Here is a 22,047-nt window from a genome sequence, read left to right as displayed (position 1 = left end):
CACTGGGACACGCACCCTGTGCGCACAGCGTCCCATCATCACAACAGGTCCCCGAATTCCTGCCTGTTTACACATAAGGAAATCGGGGGTGGTGTGACGTTAAACAACGGGCCTAAGGTCACCCAACCTGTGGGTGGCAGGATTCGCTTTTGAGCGCTAACTGTATGTCTTCTGCACCGTATCCTGGAGCTAAATTGTCATTCACCCTCTTCTCTCCTGCCTACCTTCCAACCACCCGTCCATCCCCAGTCCACAGCACTGCGGAGGTGGTCTGCACCAAGACCATTGCCCACCCCAAGACGCTCTGCTAGAAGGCAGGATACTAAAGAGAACAAAAGGCATAAGAAGTTAACTCTGAAATTTAAATCTCCTCTAAGATGGAAAGTATAACCCACAAAAGCCAACTGCTTGTAAGTGAGCATGCCCGGGTTTTGGAAAGCGGAACAATCATGCATGGTGGGGAAGGCTGGCACCGAGCCCCCTTTCTGCAGCTGAGGTCGGCCCGAGTCCCAGCGCTGGAGACCAGTCAGTCTGCTGGCCACAAGCTCTGAAGCAGGCCGGTTCCCGGAACCCAGAGGAAGGGGTTGGAGGAAGGGATCAGTGCGAGGGATGGGTCTTTGGCCCCGTGCATGGATCCGGGTTCTACAGATGGAGGCATGAATCCATGCGGTTGCCTCCTCCGGGTTATTCAAAGGCAGTTCTCCGTGAAAGCAGACTTTGCAATGTTGAGGGGACGCTGAGGCAGGCCCGGAACCGTTACTGACTTGCTCCAGGGGGATTTCTGGTCTCTAGCTGCTGTAATCGGTTTCCCTTTGTGCCTCCTCTGTGGGCACATAGATCACATCAGTGGGCTACGCCTCCCAGGGCAGGTCCACCGGAGCCTTGCTACTTCTGGAAACAATACAGAAATATTCTCGAAGAAAGGGTGGAGTAAGAGAGCCTCAAAACTTCATTTTAGTTCTATAAATTGAAGTGCTTGAGGAAGACAGTAACTATGTAGACTCATCTTATCCACCCATCTCCAAATTCTTTATCTAATTATTTCTCTGTGTGTTTTCCCACACCAAAGATGCTAACTTCACCTTCTAGACCTGAAGCAACAGGATCGGCACATCCTTGTTTTTCTTCTTTTCAAAGCCAGACTTTCCCCCGTTAAACACCTGCGTGCGCAAGTCTAGGTGTCTCAGCACACGGGGCGCGGGGAGGCACGGTGCGTTGTGGGCTCAGAGCAGAACTCCGAGGACAGCCCTGGGCTGCTCTGAACACGGGCTCCAGCATACTACCAGGTCCTCCTGTGGGCAAGTTACTTGAATCTACCAAACCCCAGTTTCCTTATTTGCAAAACGGAAATAGTAAGTTCCCACCTTTCATAAAGTGTGTTGAGGGGAAAAAAGGAGATCATGTGCGTGGTGAGTGGGCAAGTGTCTGGCACCTGAAGGGCATCATGAAGGTTCGTTCCCGCAGCAGATGGAGACTAGGAGGTACAGACAGACCCAGGCTTGAACCTGACCCCGCCACATAGCAGCCACGTGGCCCTGGACAAGTTCCCAGCGTTTTCTCCTCTGTCCTAGAGGCCAGAGGTCTCCCCTGCCCAGGGCTGCCCCAAGAGCGGCATGAGGTACCCCAAGCAGAGGCATCTCTCGGAGCACGCCGGACACAGCATGTGGTCCAGAAATGTCCATTCTATCTCTGCTGCTCCAACCTCAACGTGTTTGTCAGCAAGATTCCTACTATTTATAGAACTTCTGGTAGAAAATTAAGACCAGTAGAGAATTCTGTAAAATCTCTCTTATGAAATATAAAATATCTCTTATGAAACAGTATCTCCAGCAACACAATTGAGAAAAGTAATCCCAAAGGGCAGCAAAAATTTGTTATATTCTTGAAGAACATACCTAAAATTTTAGAAAGTTTCAGGTTAGTATGAATTAAAACTTAAGCACAGAGGTGTGCAGTACTGTCCCACTGAAATGCTCTCATTTTCCACTCATTCTGCCAAAAAGAACAAAGCTTACGGATGGTTTTAAGCAGGATCACCTCACTCATCTGGATCTGTTAGCTGGCAGCCTCAGTTCTAAAGAAGACAGCTGCCTCAGGCTATCACAGTGCTATCAAATTCATGCACAAAACCAGCACATTTTACCCTTCCTTACAAGAGCACCCTCCATATACCAACTCAGAGCCCATTTACTTTTAACTCACAAATTATTCAAATAAGCTTCCTGAATCTACACCACAGACCAGAGAAACATATTACTTTAGGGGAGGGTCAGAGTCCCTGACAACTAAGGAAGGCACAAAAATTATAAAGAGCAGATTTCTTAAAATCCCCCATTACTTGCGGTCATTTCGCATAGTGGCAGACAGCACCCATTCCTTGTTAGCATATACTATGTGCTCGTTAGAATAACAGCATGAAGGATTAAGAAATACTTAATTTCCTCTCTGTTGAAAGAGATAGAGGTTGCACTCAAGAGTTAAACAAATTACTTGTTTTCAAACTTAAAGAAGTAAACCTAGAGTTCTCTGGGAAACCATTATCCAGAAGGGCTCATTTCCTCAACAGTTCCCGATGGCTCATTGAGAAAAACATCCTTTTTAAACCAAATTTGTCCAAAATAATTTTCTTATTCTATAAACTGTTCTTAAGTGCATTGATCTTAATTCAATTTCATGCTCTTTCATGAACAATACTAAATATTACATGTCTCAAGAGGGTTTAAATGAGCCTTTCCGTCTCCTATTATTTGTTAATGGCACGTGATCAACCTTGGTAGCCAAGGGTCCGGTTCCCTGTTTCAGTTTCCCAAGGCAACTTAAACACAATTCTAGCTCTTCTGACCATTAAAGAGGGGAAAGGAATTGACAGAAGGGACACTGCAGCACAGGAGAGATTTTAAAAGCTTTCGCCTGTGTCTTCGCTAAGGCACAGCTGGCAAGAGACACTCACCCCGTGTGACCTAACAGACTCCAGCCAGCCGCTTCCTGGTGAGCGGAAGCACACACCTGTTGGGGTGCTTCCTAGCTCCGCTCTTGACTGTCCCAACTCCCACACACCCACAGTGAGAGCGATGTGCCCCGATGGGATTCTGTACAGCGTGACCATCCCCTGTGGCCACAGCTGATTATGGGCTAAGGCCAAAGTGTGACCCATGCTGGGCTGACCGGAGTCCCTTCCCTGGAATTTGAATCATCTCTTTGGGACACTGACACTAAAAATGTGTAAGCTTGGGAGTTCTGGACATGTGTCTCAAAGAGCTGAGAAAGTCAATCTACAGAAGGGAGGAGGAAGCAATCTTGCGGGACAGATGTAAGAACAGGCCATCTTCCAGTCCTCTCCTTGAGCCATGTGCACTGTTGTCTTTGGCTCCCACAAGATGCTCCTGCATCTTTAAAATGGACTTGCCCATTCTCCTTACTCCAACATGGGCTGTCCTTCTTGCCATCAAAGGCCCCTGTCACAAGAGTTAGCGCAAAGTGTCCCGGAGAATGGTCAGAATTTGAAAACCTGCATTCCACACACCACTTAGTCTAGCCACACAGTGTCATTATGCAGCCATCTCTCTCTTCAGGACAATGTGCCCAAGCCTGCCCTTCCTGCCAGATGTCTGGATTTTCCTTCCTGAATGTTCTTACTATGGAGTTCCTGGTAAGAGACCTTGTAACCAAGTGTCACTGCCTTGTGAATCCTCTACAAGGCTTCTACAGATCTGTGACAAGTTTAGCAGGAATCTGTGGACAAACATACAAGGAAGGAAGTCACGAGAAGGCCACTGCCTCAGACAGAGAAGGTGCCGTGTGGGAGCCTCTCCAGGCCACCAAGATCCCCATCTCCTAGGAGAGCAACCTGCCGACCCTGACAAGACAAATGTCACACCAGTGGCTGCTTGGCAAAAAAGATGAAAAATGGAAAGCAGGATATCATTTTTTTCACTTTCCCATTTTCAAAGCCTTAATTTTTACTTTGAGATTTTGGACAAGGCTAAGATTCCTGTTTCTGACCTTATTATTTTGTAAGAGCCTGGCTTTGCTTTCTAACTGACGGGTCAACCAGAAGCAAATACCTGAGGCTTATTGATGCCTAATGACTACATCTGCTCTTGGGGGCACAGAATTCAGAGCAAAGATGAGGCAGAAGTGGCAAACTCACCAGGGTGAGCATCAAAAACTGTATGAAATGTTTTTCTCAATGTGACCACTGAACACAGACTGCTCCCTGACTCCAAGAAGGCATGGGTTCTGGAAGACTTTCTTCAGGTCTCAGTCCCATGGCCAGTCCTGAAGGTGGCTCCAGCCCCACTCTGAAGCTCTGTAGGGAGGCTGCATAAGCCTCAGGGGCCCCAGGCCCCCAGCCCTTAATAGCTCATCAGACTCCCCAACATCACCCTCTAATGGAAAGTCAGACATAGTTTTTTAGAAGATGTAAATCCACGCACTGCACAATTAACTATTGCATTCTATACTGCACTGGAAATTACCTCTCCCACACACCTCTTGGCCCCAGGGAAATAAAGGCTGAAGTAAAAAACACATTTTTCTCAGTTTATCAAGTAGACAAGGTAGAGTTTACACCAAAGTCAAAAACCTATGTTTTTGCAAGTATGTTTGTATGTGGGTGCCTGTGTGTATAACCAAAGTTTGTATTTTAGATAGCTCATTCTTTCTTTTAAAATAGCTCATTGATGTTAGATAATCAAAAGAAATATGTTGATATCATAAAAATATCTTTTCAGTCTATGTAATTTTAAGATGGGATTTTTGTATTTGTTTTGTTAAAGTAAATATTAATAAGCCAGTTATGTTTTTAAGTTAGTAAACTTGGGAGTGAAAATTCCCTTCAGCTTTTAAAAAATTCTAATTCTTTGCTTCTTTAACACCTTATGAATCTTGATTAAGTCAGGAAGAAAGGGAAGTTCAGTATTTGATGATGACCTCGGACTTCTGACAAACTCTTGAGAGGTTACATATTCCGAATAAACTTGTACTGAAACACTGGAAACTCCCAGCAACTCAATCACTGTTCTATCAAACCCAAGAATTCCCCACATGACTAGACAACTCAAGTGTTACTTACTCCAGGAAGCCTTCCTTGATCTCACTCTGATTTAGATACTTATTCTATTTTAACATAATACATTTTATGCTATAAAGGAAAGGGATGCATTATTTTATAATTACCTATTTTTATGTCTTCTTAAATTGAAAGCTCCTCCAGGAAGAGTCCATGGACAGAGTCCATTTAGCAAGTACCCCCACTACCTAGTGCAGTTCAGTTCCTGACCTGCAAGTAGTCCTCACGGATGTTTGAAAAACGGATAAAGAGATGATTGGCATTTACAACAGTGGCCTTCCAGGGAGACACAGAGAATGTGTGCAGGCTCATTCCCCAGGGCCCTGGGCTTCCAGCATTCCGACAAATGACAAGTTAGTCCTAAAAGCTAAGGATGAATTTGGCTTTCTTAAAAGACTGCCCAGCTTGGGAATCTCTAACCTCTAACCATGTCTTTTATGGAGCCCATTTCTGATTATCCAAAAGTTGTTGCAGAGTGCTGAGACTAGGTTAATGCTCATTTGTTTCAACCGGATTTCACCTGAGTGGGTATGTTTATAAAGCACGGAAATAGAAACATGGAGAGACGGGAACACCGTTGGGTGTATGGGGAACTGTTAACAGGCTGGCTTCTACGTTGGGCTGCATGAGGCACCTGCAATGTTATTTCCTACCAAAAAAATGAGAGCATTAGATGACACATGTATCTTTTAAGGAGCAGAAATACAAGTTTTCAGGGGGCTTCTTTTTTTTTTTTTAAAGATTTTATTTATTTATTTGAGAGAGAGAGAAAGCATGAGGTGGGGAGGGTCAGAGGGAGAAGCAGACTCCCCACTGAGCAGGGAGCCCGACGTGGGACTCGATCCCGGGACTCCAGGATCGTGACCTGAGCCGAAGGCAGTCGCTTAACCAACTGAGCCACCCAGGCGCCCTTCAGAGGGCTTCTTAAGAAGTTCGCTGAGGACAGCCTTTCCTTATGAAGTGGGGGTATTTTCCTTACGGTGACTAGTGAGTGGTACTTCCATTACCACTACACTAGTTCAGAGGAATGAGAATTCTCTAGCGTTTGTGCCACATGCGTGGCCGTCTGAGCTCAAAGAGCTAATGTGACAGGACTTTTCTTTTAGGACACCAAGATAGTGTTACGTTTCATTGTGTACACAGAGAAATAAACCCTCTCACAAATCTCTTCGTGTTGGAGTCACGGTATCCTCCCTCCTGGGCATGAGGTTCCATTAGCTCTACCTCAGGGAGGAGGAGGAGATCGGGAGGGATTCAGCTAATACTCAGCAGCTTCCCTCCAGAACTGAAACCAGGCCCCGTCGTCGGCAGGATTGGCTCTAATTGAACATCTTATCTGGGGTTGGCTTGTTTCTAAGCTGAAGCCAGCACTGGTGTGGCTGTAGTCTGGGAAACAAGGAACCATATGTTCACATCAGTGGAGAATCCAATCCCCAAACTAGAGTCAATGCTTCTGAGGCGCCCGTGCTGGGGGGAGAAGGGGAGGCAGGAGGTGATCTAGACAGAATTGAAAAACGGCCATGCTGTCTACGTGTCATGTTCCAGATCATACCGGTGCTTTGGTAGTTCTACAGAGCCACTCACAGAACAAGGACTACAAATCAGTAAATACAAGACACCGAGTCTCTTCGACAACACTGGGAGGCAGTGTAGACCACGGAAGAGCTAAGCAGACCCGAAGCTGGGCCGAGAGGACCCCAGCGCTTTCACTGGCCCGAGGAACCCGAGGTCTATGGGCTTTACAGGACCTACCCCAGGCCATGCGTGGCTGGGGAGGGAGGGGCGGGGGTGGCGCATCTGAGAGCCTGGGTGGCCCTGTTTCCAGTCTAAGCGCTTTCCACAGCACAAAACACGGTCTTTCGTTTTTCTGCCACTGCTTGGGAGTGAAAATTCTCTTCAGCTTTTCAAAAATTCTAATTCTTTGCTTCTTTAACACCTTATGAATCTTGAGTCAGGAAGAAAGGGAAGTTCAGTATTTGATGATGACCTCGGACTTCTGACAAACTCTTGAGAGGTTACATATTCCAGATAAACTTGTACTGAAACACTGGAAACTCCCAGCAACTCAATCACTGTTCTATCAAACCCAAGAATTCCCCACATGACTAGACAGCTCAAGTGTTACTTACTCCAGGAAGCCTTCCTTGATCTCACTCTGATTTAGATACTTCTTATTCTATTTTAACAATGTGTCCCTTTCCTTTATAGCTGTGTATGGTTCTGGAACAGCAGCAGCAGAGAAATGAAAGACATTTTCCCCCCACGTCTTTCGTTTCTCTGCCACTGCCCTGTTCCAGAACCATACACAGAATACCCTCCATTTTTCAGGGATAACCGGCCATTACCAAGTATCACCTTCTCACAAGGGCCTTTCCTGACCACCCCACCTAAAGCACACCCCCAAGTCAGCCCCTGTTTTATTTTTATGACGGCACTCATTCTGCCCTGTTGATGTAATAACCGCCCTCAGCCATGTAAACACTACAACAGCAGGGACTTTCTTTGCCTCACTCAGCACTGTATTTCCAGGTCTTACGACGCTGTCTGGCATCTGTTAGGTGCTCGGTAAGTGCTGGACATTGACTAAACAGGTCAACTACCGTACGTACAGAAGTTTCTGAATTCCCAAGACAAAGGGCAGGAACAGTATCATTCCAAATTTACCGAAATTTTTATGAATGCAAATCAGGAGCTCCTCTCTGCAGTTCTTATCAAATGGCTGCTCTCTGAAAGGAGGCCAGTGACTTCAAAGGCTGCAGGATCAGCCCAGCAACGACAGCAAGAGAAACACTGCAGACTCTGATAAAGTGAAGGACACCAACCAACTGGAGCAGCTGTTGAGATTCGGGGGGCGGGGGGGAGAGGCAGGGTGCACAGGGCCAGGCACTTTTGTCTTTCTGGGAGAGGGTAGAAGGAACATCTTAACTTTTAGAAAAAAATTCGTAAGTGACAAGAAAGCACAATGACAACTGTGACATAAAAAAAAGATGTCTGAGATAAATTATAGGACAAAAATAGACTTCACCTAATCTAGCCTAAAATACTATATAATGTTGATCATTAAGGACACAGAACCAAATACCAAACTCTGAAGTATAGAAACCTATTTCTGCATGATTTTTAGGTTTCTGCTGATTTTTAACACAAATAGCGTTAAAGATTTTGGAGTAAACAGAAGACAGAGTAAATCAGTGAATGTTGGTCCTCAGCACCCTGCACTTGTGAGGGTTTTCCACCGAGAGGCAGAGCATGGAACGGCTGCTGTCCATACCTAAGTGTTCAGTAATTAAAAGGACAACATTCTTGGGGGGGAAAAAATGCAAAAATCAAGTACAAAAGCTTTGTGTACGTACTTTCTACTAGAATTACCTCCACTACGATGCAGGGCCTGTGACTGTCCCCTCTGTGCTCCTAGTGACCCAGCCAGGAGGCCAGCTCAGAAGAGGTCCTCCATTAATAGCCAGTAAATTGAATTAAACATGGATACCATCTGTGATACCGGTGTCCAGCTATCCTGTCTGGTCATCTATATGAAGGGAGGGTCCTCTTTTCAGTCAGAGAGAAGGCTGCCACTCAGTTTAGAAGAGTTTTGATATCATAAAACTATAACGATGGCATTTTGAAGAACCCAGGGAATCTCAGTAAAGATCAGGGAAGTTTCACAGAGGAGAGGGCAACTGGGTTAGGTCTCAGTGAGGGATGGGGGGAAGAAGGAAGGCATATAACATACATGAACAACCGTCGGTGGTAGGTGTCACTCCCGTTTCACAGTTCAGGAAAGCAAGAGTGAAAAACTCAAGTATACTGCACAGGCAAATGGCTGATTGAAAATTCCTATCTGGTACCAAAATGTCTACAGGCTTCTCTGGGAAAGTCCACTGAAATTTCAGCACCAAAATGAAGTTCTAAAAGATTAAGCGGGGGTCATCTGGTTCTAGCCAAGAACCAAATGACCTGCAGGCTACTGCTCTCTCCCGAGAAACACTGCAGACCTATTCCTTCCTTCCTCGGCGGAGGAAATGGGCTTTGCAAGCACAGGGATGGCATGTGCGGTGGCCATGGTGTGTGGGGAACTGCTAATAATCTTGTTTGGACTGAGCACAGGACTCATAAGGGCTAGGATGGAGGCAAGCAAGAGAGACTGAAGGGATTGCCCAGGAGAGGGTACAGGTAGACAGATCCACACTAAGCGGTTTGCATTTTATTTTCCAGACAACAAAAAGCACCAACTGTTTTTAAGTTGGGAGGTGGCACAATCGATTTTTGTTTTATCAAATCCCTTTGGGGGCAACATGGAGGATCAACTGGCAGAAAAGAAGCTGGAGGTGGGAAAATTATCCAAAGGCTGGTCCAATAATCCAGACAGAAAGTTTGAGCATCTGAGTGGGGGCTATGGCTATGATGAGAGCAAAGACTCAACTGACAGAGGCCACAAGGACAGGCCTGATGGGACCCTGATGTGGGCTCCTGCAGAGGGAGCAGAATCAAAGGTAGCTCCTTTGGGAACAGGTCGTCACTGGGAAAGATGTCAATGAGCTGTGAATTCAAAGCTCAGCAAAACTAACTCAACTTACAAAGCCGGTTCCCACCAGGGCTGGTGGCCAATTGGTCAAAAATACGGTCACTACAGTAAAACAACAACAACTAAACGGCACCTATAAATGCTTGACTGGGATCTAGCAATGGTTACCAATAAAGAGAAGAGCCTGATAGCAGAATACAGTGAATCAAGTCCCCATGCCATATTTTTAAATAACAGAAAAAAGTACATAAAGCTCCTCTTTCTCACTAGAAATATATTACTTTTAAGTATCTACATATCATCTCCACTGAGAAGAAGTCTCTACGGAGCAAAAACTTCCAAGTCCTGGGCTGGAATGGGTCTGGGCACCTCCTGCGCAGCCCTGGGCTTGCAGAGTAAGAGGGCTTGCTGGTTTTGTCCTTTGTTTCTTCAGCAGGTCAGTAAGGAATGGCTGAGAAGAGTTAGGGGAAAGGGAAAGAAGAAAGATTCAAGGGGCAAAAGGGGAAGGAAGGAAAGAAGAGAGAAATGCACACTATATTGCAAAAACATAGCCGGTATAAAAACCATCAGATTTTTTTTTAAAGCACTAATTTGATTTTGGTGGAGTTTCCTCTTTAAAGGAGCAGTGTTGAATGCATCAGCATGAGCAAGAAGATTCACAAGCAAGTTGCCTCTGTTTATAACTAATGTCAGCAGTAGGACCAGAGAGTCGTTCTTACCATGTTTCAGATGTAGGCAGCTGTCATTCTTGGACCTGTACCTGCAGAAAATTGTGTCTTTAACAAATTTTTATTGAAGAGGTTTTTGTACATTCCAAATACGTAGTAGCTACAACATCCTGTGGACTTGTTTGCTTTACTTTTTATGGTTCTTATACCAGCCACTTTTATTTGTGCAGTGCAAGCAGTGGGGCCTCACTTTTAATGAAAGAAAAGGGGAAATAAACAGAACCTCACTGGTTGATGCCTTGAATTAACACCCAGGAAAGATAAGCCCTATTGTCATGTTTTCTATTTTCAGAAAACCCAAGCCACAGAGAAGATTCTCAAGGACACACATAAGGTAGCATATTATAAAATCAGAACAGAAATTGTTATCGTGAGGATCTGTGCACACAGAAGCACAGCAGAAGTGTCAGAGAGGATGTGGACAATGAAAGCAAAAACAAGACAAAATCCACCACAGTTAACAACCAGGATTCCGGGGGACAGGGTTTGGGAAAGGAGCGTTCAGACGTACCTTCACATAATCACATTTAAAAGAAAGGTCTTTTAAACATTTTTAAAGACTCTCGGGAAGGAAAGCAGAGTTTAGAAAGTCACAGGGTACAGGTGCGGAATAAAGCAGGGTGCAGAAGATGCAGACTACTTTAAAAGGTGTTTGTCATAAGCAGGAGAACTGACTGGGAAGTCACATGGTGCCTACCTGATGTCGATTCCTGGAGTTTCTCTCTCTTCCTCTTCTTCTTCTTACCCTGGAAGAAGACGGCACATGGTCACGGTACAAATTAGATTGTGAACACAGGCAGGAATGGGACACAACAGTACAAAAGGCAGGCAGGCAACAAAGAAGGTGCCTCCTTCTCGCTCTCTTTACCATCTGTACCTAGAAACCGAGAGGGAAACGAGAGAGAAAGTTCTTACCTCTTTGTGACCTTTGTCTCTACCGCTCATACTTTGCTATCAGTACTAACAATGGAAGTGGCCTCCCACATACACACTAGGGTAATGACGTGCTAGGCCTGTGGCCACAGATGCCCCTTCAAGCCAAGCCCACTTACGGAGGCATTCTGTTAGCAACCACCACACTTAGAACCCACTTCTGGTGGTGGTCATGATAAATCTTCCTTCCTGTCAGTTCCACCATGTAATTAAACATTCATGATACTAGGTGAAGACCCTTAGCCCCCATGGCACAGGCCTAACATCATCAAGGATAGCGGCAGAAAGGTAAGATTGAACCTGAGAAAATGAAAGGTAATTTCAAAGACCTATCTGGCAAATTTGGACCTTGTGTCCTAAAACAGACACAATAACATGAATACTCATGCAATCTTAAATACATCTCGAAATCACCTTCGGCACAGATTTACAATTTTAAGTCTCATTTATAGTGCTCCAATTTTGTTTTTCTTCATAATTTCCCCTAAAAAATTACAATAATAGGGCCTAGACACAGTACATATTCAATTTATATGTATAGTAAATGGCCAACCTGGATTAGGACGGTATTTTCAAATAACTATAACAGAACACATATCACATCCAATAGTTCCAACTTACGTCGCTGTAATAATCACATTAACCAAGAACAAAACATAAAACTATAAGGTTACATTGAACATACTGTGTGAATATATAAAAGTCTGTATTTTTATGCACCTCAGGATAGTTTTTCTACCCATCACGTGACCTGACCGCAGAAGCTTTAGAGCTTTGGAAGGTTGACTCAAACTAACCTCCCAAACAGCAGATATTCGTGACCCTGGGAAATGGCATATCAAAAATCATGGAGTCGTCTTTAACACTATTATTAAAAGCAGTCTGGGAGGAGGGGAACAGACAGAGGGAGATCATGCTTCTCCTGGGTTTCCCCTATCTTCCTTTCAAATGGCATTACTGTGGTTTTCAGAAGACGCTATGAGGTGGTTTCATGTGTCAGGAACTTCTCCTCACTTTCTCCTCCTAGCTCCCATTTGCCTTTCAACACTCATCTCAAGAGCCAGCTCTTCCAGGAACCTTCTCAGCCCCACTCACCTCTCATCCCCTCCGGTCTGGTCGGTCCCCACCCCTCCCCCTCAGGCAGACCTCACCGCCAGAACCCAACTCCTCCCAGCCCCTGTAGCAGGCTGTGTCCCTGAGCCCCTCACCACATGGCCCTTGGCTCCTAAAAGCACCACCTTAGCATCTCAGCACATCTCTGCCACTTTGCGCCATGCCCAGTATGCATGACCATGGCCTGAGGTGTCGGACTGCTAGCGTCTTTGAGAAATAACCTGCATTAAATTCTAGGTATGAACTAACATTTCATGGTAGACAAAAAAGACCTAAGTAGTTTGGATGTACTAATGTCAACTTACACAAAAAACTCATTCAGGTGTGGTAAAAATAAAAATATTCTTCATTAAAATTATATATAATACTGGGGATATTGAGCATTAAATTTAAAAGCTCTAACAATGCAAATATCTGGCTGATCTCACCTAAGAAAATATATGCACTGCTGACTTATGAAAACTTCCAGTATAAAAGTTATAAACAATAAACGTGCTAAGAACTGAAGTTATAAAATCTATGATGCCACAGAATAGAGCACTGTAATATTAAATACCTGAGATATAATATTTAATATGATGAGGATAGGGATAGCGATCTGACACCAGCTGCTAAGATACAAGGCATGTATCTTGTTTAAACGCCATTCCTATGCTGTTACTTTAAGAATAATCTCTTTAGCTAAAGCGCTATCACTTGATGAACTTCTGTTTACCTTAGTAATTAATAGGCTTATATTTATTGTTATAAAAATTGTATGTGACAAAGCTGGGTTTTCCCTTCATTCCAGGGGATCCCACAATCAAGTTATGCAAAACAATTTCCTTTAAAAATTGTGCAGAACATCTTTAAAGGTAAATTCATATTATGCTGGCTTTCTTCAAAACTACTTTCTTCTCATCTCCCCACATGGAGAAAAGGAGAGAGGGACAGAATATGTGTTTATCTCTCTCTCTTTTTTTTTTTTAGATTTTATTTATTTGACAGAGAGAGACACACAGCGAGAGAGGGAACACAAGCAGGGGGAGTGGGAGAGGGAGAAGCAGGCTCCCCACTGAGCCGGGAGCCCAATGCGGGGCTCCATCCCAGGACCCTGAGATCATGACCTGAGCCGAAGGCAGACGCTTAACGACTGAGCCACCCAGGCACCTGTGTTTACCTCTTTTTAAAGTTTTATCCTTTACCTAAGATTCAGAAACAGAAACTTCCCTCAAAGACATTCAATAAGCAATGTTAAATCTGTACAAATTCACAGCACAGCATAGCCTTTGCATGGGTCAAATCTATCCAGAAAGATGCTAATTATTGCCCAGAGAACAGAAGCACAGCTCAGGGGAGAAAACTCTTGAATTACAGCAGTCTACTTAAGAAGGCGCTGGGAAGACTGTGCTAGCCTGCTGCAGAGAAGGAAAACTGCACAGATTTTGAAAGTCAGGTAGACCCGGGTATAACTGCAATTTAAGCCACTATATGGCTGTGGACTAATTACTTAACCTGTCTAACCCCTCAATTTCCCCCATACTGCATTAAAATGCAATACTACTACTCATGACCCTAAATTATTACAAGGATTAGAAAATATCACAGAAAACATTTAAGACAGGTCTTGACAATAGACATACGGTAGTTATTAAAGGAAGCAAACAGGAGCTCAGGAGGGTCCAGGGAGCCGCTGCTCCTAAGTAGCAAGCACCATGACTCTTCCTTCCTGCGTCATAGTGGTAGCCAGGGTTTAAGCTTCAAATCCTGACCAGTGGAGACTTTCTGCAGAGCACATTACAGGAAACAAATGTGTTCCAAAAGTCCTGGTGTTCCATTATATGGGATGTATGACCTCAGACAGGGGGCCCCATAGGACCATCTACAGCAATGGTCACAGATTAAATTATATATTAATGGCTTCACCCTCACCCTTTTTAAAAGGGACAATTCTACCTAATATTAAGGCTGTCCTACTTGGCTTTTCTAATGCCAGGCTCACATGGAACACTGAAAATGATCTTCAAAAATTTTAAATTAGGAGCTTAAATAATCAAAATTGATCCCTTCCATAAAGTATAAAACTGAAATATATAATTTATAATACACTTTCTCAGTAATAGCCTTTGCTGTATCAAGACCACGTTAGTAAAACCTACAAATTCTAAAGTAATAACGGGCCCTATAAATGGGGTATTTCTGGCCAATAAGGACAACTTAAAAAATATAATACCTACTCCATCTGAATAAAATATGTAATAGACATCAAGGTACAGTACTACGAAACAAAAAAATTCTTAAATCTAGCTTTAATTAGTCTGTGGCAAAACAGTCACTTGAATACATTATTTTTTAAGAATTAGAAAATATCCTTTTGAAAAGAAATTTGACAATAAGTATCAAAGAGCCTTTATAATGTTTATATACTTTAACTCAATAATTCCACTACTGTGAATCTATCCTACAGAAACAATAGCCCTAAACACAGAAGAAAAATTGTTATGCATAGATATCTTTATTGTAGGATTATTTCTAATTGTAAAAAAAAAAATAGTAACTTAAATGTCTAAAAACAGGAAAAAAAATGGTTAATTGTGACATTCACTCAAAATAATATAATATAGCCATTAAAATTGATATATAGAAACACTATGCTGTAACAGAAAAATGCTTATTATAGATAAAAGCATTACACTAAAGTGTATGTACACACACACACACACAATTATATCCAAGTTAAAAAACCATATACACAGAAAAAATACCTGGAAGATAATGTAACTAGTTATTACTAATGTCACCTTTACAGGATGAGATTATGGGCTTTTAATTTTTATTTTAAAGATGTATTTATTTATCTGAGAGAGAGCGAGCACGAGCAGGGGGAGGGGCAGAGGGAGGAGAGAATCTTAAGCGGACTCCTTGCTGAGCGCAGAGCCTGATGTGGGGCTCGATCCCACAACCCTGAGACCATGACCTGAGCTGAAATCAAGAGTTGGCTGCTTAACTGACTGGCCACCCAGGCGCCTCGAGATTACAGGCTTTTTTAAAAAATTGTTTTTCACCAACATTTTTATGGATTTTTTTGGATTAAAGTTTTACCTTACAAATGTATTCTATAACCAGAGGAAAAAAAGTATGATAGCTCAAAGCTTTCCAAATGTAATATATCCATGAAATCTTTATTATAAAGTTCATTAACTCCCCAAAATAGGAACGAGTACCGGCATGACATATACAGTAGCCCTCCCTTACCGGTCACTTTGCTTTCCACAGTTTTAGTTACCCCTGGTCAAGCAGGGTCTGGAAGCAGACAATGCTCCTTCTAATGTGGCGTCAGCAGGTCGAGAGCAGCCTAACATAACATTGCAACACCTACATCAGTCATCTCACTTCATGTCATCATGTTACCGTCTCACCTCCTCACGAGGAGAGGGGGGAGTACGGTACAATAAGGTATTTTTAGAGAGACAGACTACATTGACATAACTTTTAGTACAGTATATTGTTATGATTGTTCTATATTATTATTGTTAATCGCTTACTGTGTCTACTTTATAAACTTTATCATAGGTATGTATGAACGGGAGAAAACATAGTACATACAGGGTTCAGTACTATTGGTGGTTTCAGGAATCCACTGGGGGTCCTGAAATGTATCCCCAGCGAAGAAGGGAGGATGGGGGGAGCCACTGTACTCTAAAACACATTTCCATCACAAAAGTAACAGAAAGGGGGCGCCTGGGTGGCTCAGTCAGTTAAGCGTCTCCCTTTGGCTCAGGTCATGATCCCAGGGTCCTGGGATCGAGTCCCATGTGGGGCTCCCTGCTCAGCAGGAAGTCTGCATCTCCCTCTCCCTCTGCCTGCCGCTCCCCTGGCTTGTGCTCTCTCTCTCCCTCTCTCGCTGTCTATATAAATAAATAAAACCTCAAAAAAAAAATACAAAAGTAACAGAAAGAATGAGTGAAAGTAGCGAGCTGTTGGTATGCAGAAGAGCTTACATAATTGTCTCTTGCAGACCAGCCTGGATACAGCTGCATATGTAGCTGTCTTTCCTTCCGTGCTAATTCGTAGTATTTAGCCTGCTCTTCACGGGAGAGGGCATGCCACTAAAACAAAAAGAGGAAGGAGAACAAATCAAGTAAGCAAAAGAGAAATAGTATTACATATTTCAAACATCAAAGAATGAAAATATTAAGCACTTAAACTCTGATTTATTTTTAAATGACAGAAGAGCAAGTCCTGCATAGACCCACTCGGAGTCTGGAGGTGAGAGTGCAACTCAAACTTTGGTCTCTATCCTGTTCTCCCATATCACATGGAACACATCAAAAGCAATTAAATAGCCGAAGTAAAATGATCTGTCACCCACTCTTTCTCTTTTCCAGTGTAAATTAGAACTTTCACTGGTGAACCTCAACACCCAACTTAGTGCTTTTTCAGTCTGTACCATATTCTGGTATTCGAGACCAAGTACCATTTATCCATGCAAAATGTGATAATTTCCAGATGTCTTTTCCACACAGATGCATCCTCACCTCACACGGACACTCTCCCACTCTGTCAATATGAAGGGTCTGAAACCTTGTTCCTATGATCCTGTCTATAAAGCAAGACATCAAGTCAGTCTGTCTCTGTCCCATCACCCTCTCCTCACACTACCTGTCTAGAGGGAGCATACCGATAACACGGTCCAATCACATGTGCGCTCCTTATGGCTATGGTTTTTAGCAAGGAGCACTATCTAGATTTCTTTTGCCATCTAGAATCTGAGACTGGAGTATCTAACCTGGAGAATGTAATGGCTGATATCCTCCTGCGAACTTTCCATTTCCCTTTTAATAACTGACATAATTATGTATCATATACAGCAAAATAGCTTGTGTACGCAAGGCATCCGTTAGGAAATTTAAGCAGCTTACATTTGCACATTGCTTTGCATATGTTTGCACACGACTCAATCTAGGTGCCCTAGCAGGCAGTTTTCAAGTATTTTCCCCACTTCTTCAGTGCTAGGATCTGCCAGTGGAACCTTCCAGGAGAACCGGCTGGACTTTGGGGGACCAACTAGCCAGAGAGGATGGCACGGAGGCGAAGCCACAGGAGGGGCAGACCTGACCCACACCACACACACCCACACCCTGGGTCAGCTCCCACCTGCCCACTCCTGCTCGCCCCAGCTCTAGGGTGCTAGGAGGGTCTTTCTCATTCATGGCTACCCTGCCTAATTGATTTTAATTCCCCTGTCCTAGTTTTAAAAAATAAGGAAAAGAAAAGAAAGGTGTGGCTGAACTGGAGTGGGGAAAGGACAGAGGAGTGAGGGAGAGAGGCAACGAAAGAGAAAAAGTTCTCCGGGAGGAGGCTCCTGAGGTATGGCTAGGCAGCTTTCCTCAAGAAAACAAACACCTGCTGCTCCTGTTTGTTTCAGGACCAGGGACCTGATCTCAAGAAGAACGCTGAAGCACCTTCCGCAGCACCCACCCTCCCACTCCAGCTTCCAGCACAGGCGGTGCCTAAGGGCAGGGCCTCGGATTCAGTTCTTCTGGAAGCCCCTGAAACCAGCCTGGGCCTCAGTGTTGGATAGGACAGATGGCTTATTTTTAAATCACTTTAGAAGTGCAGAGTATCAAGTAGTTAAGAAGCAGGACTTGGGTCCGAATCTGAAGGCAAATCAGGTAATAAGCCTTTCTTTTAAAAAATGATGGGGGGCCGGGGGAGCCGGACACGCTGGGGAGGTGGAAGGAAAAAAACCCTGAAAAAAAGTTACCTGAGACACAGTTCTTTGTACCCGCAGAACGAATACAATTAGTGAAATCAAGCCTAAGAAGGAGGCGTGTCTGAGGCAGTGCTGCGAGTTTAAACCAGGCTTCTCCCAACCACTGGCCTTGCTTAATCTGGAACACTGACCCAGTACTGAGACCTACATAGGGCAGAAAACAAACTGGACACAATGGAAAAGATCTGCTTTGATTGTCTGTTGGGGTTTTTTTGTTTTTGTTTTTTAAAGAAAAGACTGATCATTAATATTTACACAGTTCTGGTGCTAAATGTGATTGGCAAGAGGCAAAGTGTTACCAATAAGGAACAAACAGGGAGACAAAAAGGAAAAAAAAGTAAAATTATAACTTTTGTAAATTTGTTTATCCATTTGACAAGTCAGAACTCTCTTAAACTAATGCAATATACATCGGTATAATTTTATATAGTCTCTGGCAGCTTTATAACTTGCTGAGAAAACCTGAAATAAGTTTTATAAAATTTATCTCTCAAAATATGTATGGAGGTTAGGTCTTCTACCCAAACAACCAGTTATTTTTGAGTTAAAATGGGACACTTAAGTTGACAAAATGATCCCAGCTAACAAAACTAAGCAAAATGCAAGGAGAAAAAGGCCACGAACTATTTACTTGAATTTTCAGTTGCTTTTAGTTCCCTGGTATTTCTAATATTTTTAATCTACCCACAAATAAAAGATCATTTACCAGAGTAAAACAGTAGGTAAAACAATGGTATTAAAGCCTTGTAAGTGAAAACAAAAAGTCTAGTACAAACAAGAAATATGGTCTTTCTTTATAGGAATTTCTGAAACACAATGGGCTTTTAAAAACACTTTTCTATCTCTTGCTTACTGAAAAACTGAATTTAAAAAAAAAATCAGATTTCATTGTCAACATTTCCCAAGTTGTTGGGAAAATACCAATTTAACTTTAGAAAATGTATACAGTCCAAGATAAAAAAAATTCTCACAATAAATTTGCAACAAATGGACTTTCCTTACAGCCTGGAAGGTCTGAAAAGGCTTCTTTTAAAGTAAGATTTGTGGTATTATTATTTATAACATGAAGAAGAAAACTTTAATTCAAATGACTGAACATTTCTTTTTAGATATACAGTATAAATAGATAAAATCAAAAAGATAAAATGTGCCAGAATGGATTTAAGTTCTACTTTTAAGAATTCTAATTATCCCAGTGTAAAACTTCATGATTTTAAAGCAGGAACTTTAAAGAACTAGCAAGGACTACCCTGCCAGAGGGGAGTTATGAAAGGATAGAAAACCTGATCTTAATCAAAGATCTCAGAGACCTATAAATAGAAACAGGTGTCCAAATCAAAGACAGAGAGAGATCCCAAATGAGAACCATCTTTTAGGACACACGCTCTGATCTGGGGATCGTTAAGGGAGCTGAGAAAGTAGCAATTGTTGGAAATGTGCATTAAAAATAGGAAGCATACCTCCGATTCATATCCTTACTTACTCTCTCGAGCAGGAAAATAATTCCCATTGGAGGGCCAGGGGACCTTTAACTCAAAAACGGGAAAAAAGCTAAGAGTTTTATAAAAACTGAAAAAAGAACATCAATGCTTCTTTCCCTCCGGTTTCTTCTTTTAAAGGGTCAGGGGCAATGGTCATCAGCCTTTAAACTTTTAAGGCGAAGTTCCTCAAAGATGATGGGAATCATTTATCCCTATGCTCTGGCTTGGGAAATCACTGTAATTATTGTTATTAAGTGTTTAAGAATCCACAGGGAGGGAGAGTATTGTACATGGGGCACCAAGAGAGCTATAATCTGCCACCACACCCTACCCCCTGAAACCCTGGTGTCCTGCAGATTGGAAATAACTGCATTTTTATTCTATCCAACAGGAATTGATAATGCAAGAGAGCTTACTTCCCTCTATCTGTTCATGTGGCCTGGAAATCTTCTGCATGTCTTCCATTATGAATGTCGAAATTTATTAGGTTTGTATCAAACATGGTAAAAACAGCTAAAACATGATCATCTAAGTTTTACAAAGGTCGTTAGACCTTTCTCGCCTAAATGTTCACTTACAAATCATGAATTTCTTGAGAGGTTGCAAAAACAAATACATAAGGTCATAATTTAAGTAACCTATCACACATATATGAAGAGCATCAACAAATTAAAATGAAGCATTTCTAAAATTATAATGTAATATTAGAAAAATTCCAATTTTTTCCACCACTCCTCAGATACCTAACGTTTTAAAACCTTTTCAATCCTGAGAAAAGCACCTGGAAAGATTTACTGGCCTCTGGGTGGTGGTTGGATAAAGAAATCTTAGAGTGCCTGTCCTAGTTGTAGCCTAGGGCCTGGTATACGGTAGGTGATCAGAAAAGTATCCTGGCATGAGTAAAAGAAGGAATGAAAAGAAAGGAGGCAATGCAGAAACCACGCACATATACACTTTAAGACCCAGAGAGCAATTTTTCTAGAATGAAGACTTCTCCAGCTCATATAAATTCGTCCAGTGAAAGCTTCTGAGTAGAACAGATCTACTTCTGTCTTGGAAGGAGTGGCCACCTGTGTTTGCCCGGTTTCTTCTAGAAGCGTGGCTGGTACTGCAAGGCCTTTCTATAGTTCCCTATGTGGGCTAAGTGCTTTCTTGCCTCAGACACGAGTGCACACACCTGTCACTCCATCTGGGGAGGGTCCACCTCTCCCCACTAATCACGTGGTTAATTTCTACTCCTCATTCAGGTCTCAGCTTAAATACCATTTTCTTAGAGGGGCACTTCCCTAGCCCCCTGTTATTCTTTCTCATAGAATCTTACTCTTTACATTCACAGTATTTATCACAATTTTAATTATACACTGGTGATTATCTGTCTAGCATCTGCATCCTGTCACAAAACGTTAAGCTCCATGAAGACAAGGACCCTATTTTATTCAGCAATTATTATCTAATGCCTACTAGAGTACCTGGCACATAGAAAACCTCCTGTAAATGTTAACTGTTTTTCCTGTTACCATTTATTGGGTGTCTTTTATGTGCCAGGTACAATCTAAGTTGTTAACAATGCATTCTATCGTTTAATCCTCCTAAAGATTATTATCCTATCTTCTGTTACTTCCCAAAGTGGCTGTGATTATACAAACGCATTCTATGATCACCTTTAACGAAACAGTTCCAAGGTCACCATAAACATTTATATCCCACCCCCCTACTTACCCTTCTGCCTAGAATCTGGTTGATAGCTGCACTTTCTTTTAAAGTACACTCAGCTACGACATTCGCTCTCATTTCTTTCATGTATAACATAAAAGCATTCAGAGGCTTCTTAATGTGAGGTCTTTTTGGCTCCTGTTCCTTTCTCTGTTCATGCTGAGGCTTCCTAAAAGGTGGTTGGGATGGTGTGGGGGGTGGGGAGGGAGGGACAGGGGAAGGAGGACATGGGAGGAGAGAAGCAGAGCATCTGTTCATGTCACCAGTCAAACTCAGGCCAGGGACAACTCTCTAGGAGCTCTATAAGCACCCAAAACAGCATCAAATTAGAAAAACAACTCAGTAGGAGTAAGGATCCTTTGGTTTGAGAAAGTTTACCTATAGCTATAGAAGTGTTTGACGAAAAATGGGCCCTGAGCCTGAGCTCCTTGGTTACCTCAGGAAAAGCCAAACACATAGTATGGGTGGTTATTCCTCTTTCAGAACTGAGGTTCTTAACTTTTTTGGGTCAAGGGCCCCCTTGAGAAGCTAATGAAACTTTAGACTCTCTGCCCCAAACAAATGCATGTTGGCTTTGCCTACATGTGCAGGGGTTTTATGCACTATCATATGCACTCTGCCACCCCACCCTCCCGTCCCGGTCTACAGACCCTAGACTAAGGAGTTCAATTACTAATCTCTTCAGGGAATTTAGTCCTGCTATAACAGCCTGAGACAACCCTGGCCTGACA

At 42.9% G+C, this 22,047-nt stretch overlaps 1 protein-coding gene across 2 annotated transcripts in view; it reads right to left on the bottom strand.

Moving 5' to 3' along the window:
• LEF1 (lymphoid enhancer binding factor 1) overlaps positions 1-22,047 on the bottom strand; it is a 118,733-nt gene that overhangs the window by 3,521 nt on the left and 93,165 nt on the right. Inside the window, exons 8-11 of one of the 2 annotated variants that reach the window (XM_021684505.2) lie at positions 21,323-21,485; positions 16,348-16,455; positions 11,019-11,067; positions 10,313-10,353 (exon numbers count right to left, since the gene is read on the bottom strand). In XM_021684505.2, the coding sequence (XP_021540180.1) occupies positions 10,319-10,353; positions 11,019-11,067; positions 16,348-16,455; positions 21,323-21,485 (355 nt within the window). In that variant the 3' untranslated portion in view covers positions 10,313-10,318. The remainder of the gene's footprint in view (positions 1-10,312; positions 10,354-11,018; positions 11,068-16,347; positions 16,456-21,322; positions 21,486-22,047) is intronic. The other variant, XM_021684507.1, reaches the window with a different exon arrangement.

Source organism: Neomonachus schauinslandi, chromosome 2 (assembly GCF_002201575.2).
Source record: "Neomonachus schauinslandi chromosome 2, ASM220157v2, whole genome shotgun sequence".
Lineage (NCBI taxonomy): Eukaryota > Metazoa > Chordata > Mammalia > Carnivora > Phocidae > Neomonachus > Neomonachus schauinslandi.
The sequence above is the reverse complement of the archived record's forward strand: the minus strand, read 5'-3'. Positions and strand labels throughout refer to the sequence as shown.